This window comes from Sturnus vulgaris, chromosome 13 (genome assembly GCF_052056855.1).
Source record: "Sturnus vulgaris isolate bStuVul1 chromosome 13, bStuVul1.hap1, whole genome shotgun sequence".
In the NCBI taxonomy this organism is placed as follows: domain Eukaryota; kingdom Metazoa; phylum Chordata; class Aves; order Passeriformes; family Sturnidae; genus Sturnus; species Sturnus vulgaris.
Window position 1 is genome coordinate 5,481,355 of NC_142255.1, and position 8,160 is coordinate 5,489,514.

The 8,160-nt window shown below is 44.3% G+C and overlaps 1 protein-coding gene across 4 annotated transcripts in view; it reads left to right on the forward strand.

Moving 5' to 3' along the window:
- The window catches only part of OTUD7A (OTU deubiquitinase 7A), a 99,912-nt gene extending 93,025 nt beyond the window's left edge, over window positions 1-6,887 (forward strand). For 3 of the 4 annotated variants that reach the window (XM_088172430.1, XM_088172429.1, XM_088172431.1), the window contains 3 exons: window positions 3,140-3,254; window positions 3,500-3,584; window positions 5,344-6,887. In XM_088172430.1, the coding sequence (XP_088028556.1) occupies window positions 3,140-3,254; window positions 3,500-3,584; window positions 5,344-6,777 (1,634 nt within the window). In that variant the 3' untranslated portion in view covers window positions 6,778-6,887. The remainder of the gene's footprint in view (window positions 1-3,139; window positions 3,255-3,499; window positions 3,585-5,343) is intronic. The other variant, XM_088172432.1, reaches the window with a different exon arrangement.
- The last annotated feature ends 1,273 nt before the right edge of the window (window positions 6,888-8,160 follow it).

An 8,160-nucleotide genomic window follows, 5' to 3' on the forward strand; every position in this document is an offset into this window, starting at 1 on the left:
AGCCACAGTTGTCAAGTGTCAGCAGCAGTGGCACAGGGGCCTCAGCACATGAGCAGATTTTGGAGCTATCAGAATGCAGCTTAGAGCTGTGCCTTCTTAAAAGGAGCACCCTGGAGAGCCAGACCATTCATAACTTGTAGTATTTGTGCTCTAACCAAGTGTCAGGAGCAGCATTTGAAGGTGTCTGAATTACTGCAGGTACATACACACACGTTTAAGCAGCTGGTGTGCTCTCTAGTGGAGGAGACAGTGTGTCTGCATTTGAGAAATATGTGTAGTCAAATAAATGCTGATGTGAATGCTTGAAGTTCTGCTTTGGCATAGAGTCCTGTATCAGATCATTTAAAACACTACTGTAAATAGATATAAAGAGAAAACATACTAATATGCCCTTGTCTGGAGAAGATTTAAAACACATTTTTACATTTTTACACAGAGCACACAGCCCCTGGCATTCTGATGGTCGGCAGGGGCCCTCTTGTTTTGAAATGCAGTGTCTGATTAAAAACGGGTAAATGCTTTTCTATTAATTCAGGATCTACTGATACAGATGTTTTGTCTTTTTTTTTATGGAGAACACAGACTAGGTCTCAACTGTCCCTGAGATTACTTGCTTGGCACTGGAGCTTTCCTTGCTGTCATGCTCAGTCTGAGTAACACTGTGAGAGGTGTGGCAGTGGTGTTGAACAGCACCACGTCAGTCTCTGTGTCAGCATTTTATTGTACTGGCATGTTCAGAAAGAGTTAAAGTGTTGTTCTTTTTAGATGAATAGTGGCACTTGAGGTATGAGGATGAGAGCTGGGAAGTGCTGTGACTTCTTTGACAGCACAGAAGGCAGCACACCCAGCTAGGGAATGGCAGCAGAGTCCTTGCTGTGTATCTCGAACTGCCATGGACCAAACAGAGGCTGTTGCTTGTCTCTTATCCAATCTGCTGGAATTAGGGCTGGTAGTCTGTGCTTGGAGTACACACCAAGTAAACACCAGCCTCAGACTATACCTTAGAATGGGGATACAATCAGCACTCAACTCAGTGAACACATTTCTGACACTCAGGATGTGTACAGGAGTTAAGACAACAGTGACATGCTACAGACAATCAGCTCTAAGCTTTGTTTTTTACTTAACTTTGTGTTTTAATAACATGGAGTATCACTAAGCAGTTTTAATAGGTGTTTTCAGTATCAGTAGAAATTACAAGCTTTAAAAAGGATTCTTTAAAATTCATTAATTAAAAGAAATATTTATTTAGCTATATGAGAAATAGTTAGTTTCAAGCTGCCTATAGAGAAGAAAGTCACGTTTACTTCTTGAAGTTTCTATCCCAAAAAGAGACTGCTTCAATTCTCTAGCAGTTCTTTGCTCCAAGCTTTCCATCATCACCTGTCCTAGGATTACGTTCACAATTCTTTACCAGGCTGTACCTGTAAAACGAGGTGTTACCAGAAGGAAACTGCTGTGTTGTAAACTTACAACATTTCTCTTTCCTAAGTTGCTTTCTTCCTTTAAATGTTTTGAGGAGTTGTGCTGCCAGGTCAGATGTCAGTCCAGTCTGTGCCTGCAGGTAACTCAGTGAATTGGCAGAATATGCTTTTTCTTTGTGAAACTTTTCAGTTAATTGTTTTCTCAGTTTCTGCAGTAATTTCATTGACTGCATTAGGGGAAGCCCTCATATTCCACCAGGGAGTGTCAGAAGTGTATTCATCTGTCATACCTGCTGTACATTTGTGATGTCGCGGTGCCCCGGGACGTTGCAGTGCAGTGTATTCTGCTCTGCAGACTTGGGCTCCCTGCCCGTGGTCCCGGAGTTTCCCTGGGTCGCTGCAGTGCCGGGCAGTGTCGCTGTCCGTGTCGCCGCCTCCGGGGAGCGGCGCGGGCAGGGCCGGGTTTGCGGCTCCGCTCGGGCGGAGCGCGGCATTTCCCGGCGCGGCCGGCAGGGGGCGGCACCCGCGGGATTCGGGGCCTTTGCGGGCGGCCCCGGGAGCGGCCGCAGGAGCCGTGTGTGACCGACGTGCTGCGCCTCCGCTCCCACAGCCCGGGATGGCTGGACCGCAGAAAGGGTTACAAACTGCATAGAACCCCCAGTGCGGTCCGCTTTCAGTAACTGAGTGAGTGCCACGATGTTTGGGTGGCTTCTCCAGGTTTCTTTGCCCTTGGATTGTCTGGAATGAATACCCAGGGCAAATCCTGAAGGGTTCTAGTGCAGAAAGGTAAATGCCTCGGTTGGCTGTCAGAGGAGCAGCAGTGACCTGCCCCATGCTGAGGATCCTACCCAGGCCCTCAACAGCTTTTACTTGTTTTCTTAATCAAATGGAAGCAAATCGGCGGCTTTAATTAAAACTGACATTGCTTTACTTCTTAGTGTCTTGCTGGTGATGAATGATAGATACTCTATGGCATCTGAGTGTGGTCCCTGCATGCTGAGTATAAAGCAGAGTCATTAAGAGGTGGAGTCATTAGGGCAGAGCCTGAGCCGAGAGGGGAAAGAGCAGAAGAGCAAAACTGCTGGGCAGCAGTGCTGGGCTGTAAGAACAATAATGGCCTTTGCACTGCACTCACTCAGAGACCTCCAGCTGACCTCTTTTCCCATGTATATGTTGATCTCTGCTCTTCAATTATGTTCATTCAGTTTGAATCCAAAATCACTGTAGCTTCCTCTTGCTTAGTTTCTTGATGTTGATATCAATATATTTTTAGTTCTTTGACAGTACAAAGGTACTAAACTGAAAAGATAAAATAATTAACAAACATGTGAATCTCTGATTCTGAGAGATAGGCAGGAATATTGCAACATGTTACTGCTTTCTGCTATTCTAATGGCTCTGTCTCTAGGAAATGTTGATTGTACAGTACAAATGGCCATGTGGATCTCTCCAGAGGTCTCCCCTCCTCCACAGGTGACTGTCATTCACTCCAGAAGCAATCAGTGTATTAACCTCTCCCTGTTTTATTGCACAAACATGAAAACAGGCAGATGGAGCTCAGTATAAATCATTTGTGGTGCTTTGGATGAGTCAGTTCTGCAGCACAAATTCTGCCCTTCTTGAAGCAGTGATTCTGCTTTTCACAGCTGAGTCTTTTCTTGGTTTTATCATTTATGTTCCCCCCCACTCCAATCCTTGTTTCTTTTCTGCTTCAGCGGTGATCCCCCTGACTGACTCTGAACACAAGTTACTGCCTTTGCACTTTGCGGTTGATCCTGGGAAAGACTGGGAGTGGGGAAAAGATGACAATGATAACACCAGACTGGCCAAGTAAGACCTTTCTGTAACTTCAGTTTAAGCAGTAAAATGTCTTGAGCTGTACCTGGTTGGAGTGCTGGGAGAACTGCTAACAGGGAGGGCTTGGTTCATGTGCTCTGCTTACATGGCAGAAGACACTGGGGGGGTCTTCAGCTGACAATCACAGTCAGGCTGCTGTTAGATCTCTCCCTGTTATGAAGTATTGCTTTTTCTTTCAGGCTTTTTGACTGTTTTATTCCCTTCTTTTTTATTTTTAGTTTGATTCTGTCTCTTGAGGCAAAGCTTAATCTTCTGCACAGCTACATGAATGTAACCTGGATCCGCATCCCATCTGAGACACGGGTAAGGTAAACTTCCCCTTTGGTCCCAGAGCATGGGAGATACAAGGCACAGTAGGACAGGCTGCCTGCAAACACCTCAGTGTCCTGGCAGCAGGGACAGTCACTCATGGCTTGCTGATGCCAATTAGCCTTACAGATTTTTCTGGTTATTTGTATTAATAACACTGTTGCTTGTATATTTTTTGCTGAAATGCATCTTCTAGCTTAATTTTTCTGTTATATATTTCAGTCTTTTGTGTAATTTAAAGAAACCTTTTCTCACCATTGTTTTCTCAGAACTTTGTCTGGCTCTCCTGATGCCACTGTTAGGTCACCAGTTTCTTTCTGAGAGTGCATTTGCACCTATGGACAGCTCCCAGTTGAGAGTGGCTGACAAAAGGCCACAGACTGGCACTGAACTGGTGCCTGCCTCTTCCAGAGAGCTGTTTTAGAACCATGCCCAGCTGGCACTGAGTCAGCTACAAATTTCTCTGCAAATTGCATTGAATAAATGGAGGAGCTGGGCTGGAGGCAAAAGGTTGCTAGGAGAGGATGGAGGTGATTTATACAGCCTACACAGATGGCGTTTGAACAGAGAAACAGAACACAAAAGAAGAAAATATTTTAACAAGCTGCAAGGGGGAAAAATCCATTTTTCTGTAGTAGTAGCTACCACATCAGAAAAAGGAGAGTCAAAGTGGTGCTGCAGCTGTAAGTGGTGAGCCCATGTGGAGCCTGGAGCCTCTCCCTGTTCCCATTTGCTGCATGAGCACAGTCAGGTCACTGCAGCACTTTCCCCTCTGCTCCCAGCTGAGTGTTGGGGTGCTCGGGGCTTCCTGGGAGAGAAGATATGTAAGTACCCAGGGACAGAGGCAGGCAGGTATTTCTAGACCAGAAGTATACAGATGTACAGAGCTTACCCCTCCCCACGTCCTTGTAGTCAGTTGAGTGTTTCAGATTTATCTCTAGCCGATTTTACCTTCATGGTGCCTGGAAAGCAAGGCTGTTCTGCAGGAGTGAGCAATGTCCTGTTTTACCCTAGGATCCATGTTATTGCATTTTCAAGGAAGATGTTTTATCAAGTTACCTAAAATATAAAGTGGACCTCAGACTTGTGACCAATTTTATCTGCATTGTCTTTCCAATAAACATGAATACACATCATTTTATTCCTCAGCTTTCTTGCTTGAGTTTAATTTCTGATATTTCAGATGAGATGTTCAGCTCTGGTGCATCGTACCTTTGATTTTTCATGTACCAGAGACTTAAGTAAATAAAAAGTAATTTAAATAAGCTGGGTTTTGAACATAATCAATTTTGAAATACTGCTGCACACGGGTTTGTGTGCTGTATCCTCCTCACAGCTTTCAGCAGCAGCTCATTTCCCTTCCATTGCATCCTCCCTAGCTCTTTTCCTGAGGGCTGAGGGACAGAATGCACTGCTGATCCTCCCTGTCGTGGCTCACTGGGGCAGGAGGGGACTTGTCTCCCCCCCATGACTCAGGCACTGACCTTCACAGAGCAGAGACTGACCTCTGTTTTACAAATGTGCCTGAAATGAGCCAAAAGCTTCTATAGGAACAAGTAAAACACATAGTTAGCACCACCAGAAAAGTTTATTTAGTGATGAAACCAGTCAAAAATGTCAGTGCTTAAATTAAAAAATATATTTAAAATCAGTGTCAAAATCTGTATTGGATTTGGGGTGGGTATTTTTGTATGAAATGGATTCCTGTATGAAATGGATTTTGCTGTATCTAATTATAATTCCTTTTCCATAGCAGGCCCCTTTGGCTCAACCAGAATCCCCTACAGCTTCCGCTGGAGAAGACGTGCAGTCTTTGGCTGACTCAATGGACTCAGACCGAGATTCCATCTGTAGTAATTCCAATGGCAATAATGGCAAAAACGGTAAAGAAAAAGAAAAGGAGAAACAAAGGAAAGATAAAGACAAAACCAGGACAGATTCAGTTGCCAATAAAATAGGAAGCCTCAGTAAAACCCTGGGAATTAAACTGAAAAAGAACATGGGTGGTCTTGGAGGTCTGGTGCACGGGAAGATGAGCAGAGCCAATTCAGGGAATGGAAAAAATGGTGACACAGTAGAGAAAGTGAAAGAGAAGAAGTCCAAGTCTCGCAAAGGGAGCAAAGAGGAATCTGGACAGTCTGCGAGCACGTCTCCATCTGAAAAGACCACTCCATCTCCCACTGACAGAGCCAGCAGCTCCCCCACTGAAAAGGTGAACACTAAACCCTTCTCTGACAAGCAGTCTGACCCATGGAAGTACAGCACAGACGTGAAACTCAGCCTAAATATTTTGAGAGCTGCCATGCAGGGTGAACGAAAGTTTATTTTTGCTGGTCTTCTTTTGACCAGTCACAGGCACCAGTTCCACGAGGAGATGATTGGCTATTACCTGACCAGTGCCCAGGAGCGCTTCAATGCAGAACAGGAACAGAAAAGAAGGGAAGCTGAGAAAAAGGCTGTGCTGAATGGCTCCTCGAGTAGGAAACTGGAGCCAGAAACATTTTCAAAAGAAAAATTAGAACCATCTCCTCAGGATAGGGCATCACCTGTCTTGCCTCAAAGCCATACAACTCAACTGGTTTTAAAATTCAAAGACCGCACTAGTCCCACTCCCGGGTCCTTTTCTTCACCCAGCAACGGTGCCAAGAAAAGCGGCCCCGTCCCGGTGTCTGCCCACTATAGCCATACCCCCCCCATCCAGAGGCAAAGTGTCATCCATTTGCATGATGTCAACTCCAAGCCATCGAGCTTCCAGGACGATACCTACAAGCCAGTGGTCGGCACCCTGAAGACCTGTGCCACCTACCCGCAGCAGAACAGGTCTCTGTCCTCGCAGAGCTACAGCCCCGCGCGCCTGCCCGGGATGCGCACGGTGAACACGGTGGAGTCGCTGAGCTGCGCCAGGCCGGCCGAACACAAGTCCCAGACCTACACAAACGGCTTCGACACCGGCGACAGCAGAGACTGCCTCGAGTACGCCGACGAGGACCCGCCTCAGACCTGGCTCAACAGCGACAAAAACCAAGGCAGAAGCACAGTTTGCCCAATATATTCCATCCAGCAGAACCGCTGTAAGAAGGAGAACTGTTCCTTTTATGGTCGTCCCGAGACTGAAAATTACTGTTCCTACTGCTACAAAGAGGAGTTAAAGCGCAGGGAGAGGGACAGCAAGGGACACAGGCATTGAGGATTCTTCCATGACTACTTAGTTTTACCATTTTCTTACTTACAAAGTAAACAGTGTTGGATTGCAGTAAAAGGATTCCTTAAAAAAAGAATAAAGGATTGATGAGTAAATAGTGTCTAGCTCTTCGCTTTTCCGGGGCAATGAGGAAATAATAGGAATAATTTATCATAAAAAAAAATATTATTTTCCATTTTGTCAGTGTCTTTTTTACATGTACTGGTAAGCTGAAGGGTTGTTTACTCCTTTGTCACTGCTGTGTATATGTTTGGTCAAAAATTTACTAATGGTGCCTGAATTTACACTGACATCACTCAGGTAGTAGAATGATAGGGGAAAGTCATACTAGTGAAGATGCGGTGTTGTAGTAGGGTAGTATCTGCCTTGCAGACATTTGAAATGATGTAACTATTATTGAGAGTATTTTTTCCTCAGTAAAACCTAAATTTTTCATAGCCTTTTTTTTCAGGAGGGTAGTGATTTTGCATACTGCACATTTTTAACATGGCAACATATTGCATTGCTACTAATGTTTGTATATTTCAGTCTGAAATGGAATGATTCTGGAAAAATGGGAGTGAAAGGTCTGAATTCATGAGGGCTGTAGCTCATCCTAATTTTAAGTTTTTACCAATTATTTCTAAACTTTAATTTAAAAAAAGTAGATTTGAGCCCCTTTTATTTGCACTGAGTTTTAAAACAGGTTTTATAAGAAAATTCAATATGACTTCATGTCTCCAAGCCCCCCCACAGCATAGTTTTGCACACCTGAATTTCAAAAGTATTTTTGTTGATGTTAAAATGCAGAGAAATAGTACAATAAAGTTAAAATATAAAAAAAATATGAACTATGGAAAACTTGATGACCACCTAGGAAATTTAGAATCATTTTAGACTCCAACTACTTGCCAAAACCAATGTAATGCATCAATTTATTCCCTTAGCTAGATAACAAACCTAATCATTATTTACTTATTCCTTCTGAACATTATTGAGTGATAATTATTGCAAATGTAACTACTTGAGCCTTTCTTGAAGACTGTTGGCTCCACCTTTTTTCAAGTCTTCTCCTAGAGTGAGTCATCTCCCCCCAGGAGGCTCCCAGATGGCTGGAAAATGCCTCCAGCAGGAATGGCAGCTCCTAGCACAGATTTGCACAAGTCTGAGATCCAAATATTTACGTAAGTGTTTGCATTACTTTTGAAAATAAAACTTTGCTCACAGAAACGTTTCTGCAAAGCAGACACCGTGGGTGCTGTTGAAGGGGATGGGTGACATGGGGCAGTTTTCTGGGATGCAGGACTGGGTTTGCACTCCTCCCCCATCAGCTGGCAGAATGTATCAACAGGAGCTCTTTGGAACAGTGGCTCATTTTAAGAGCTGATT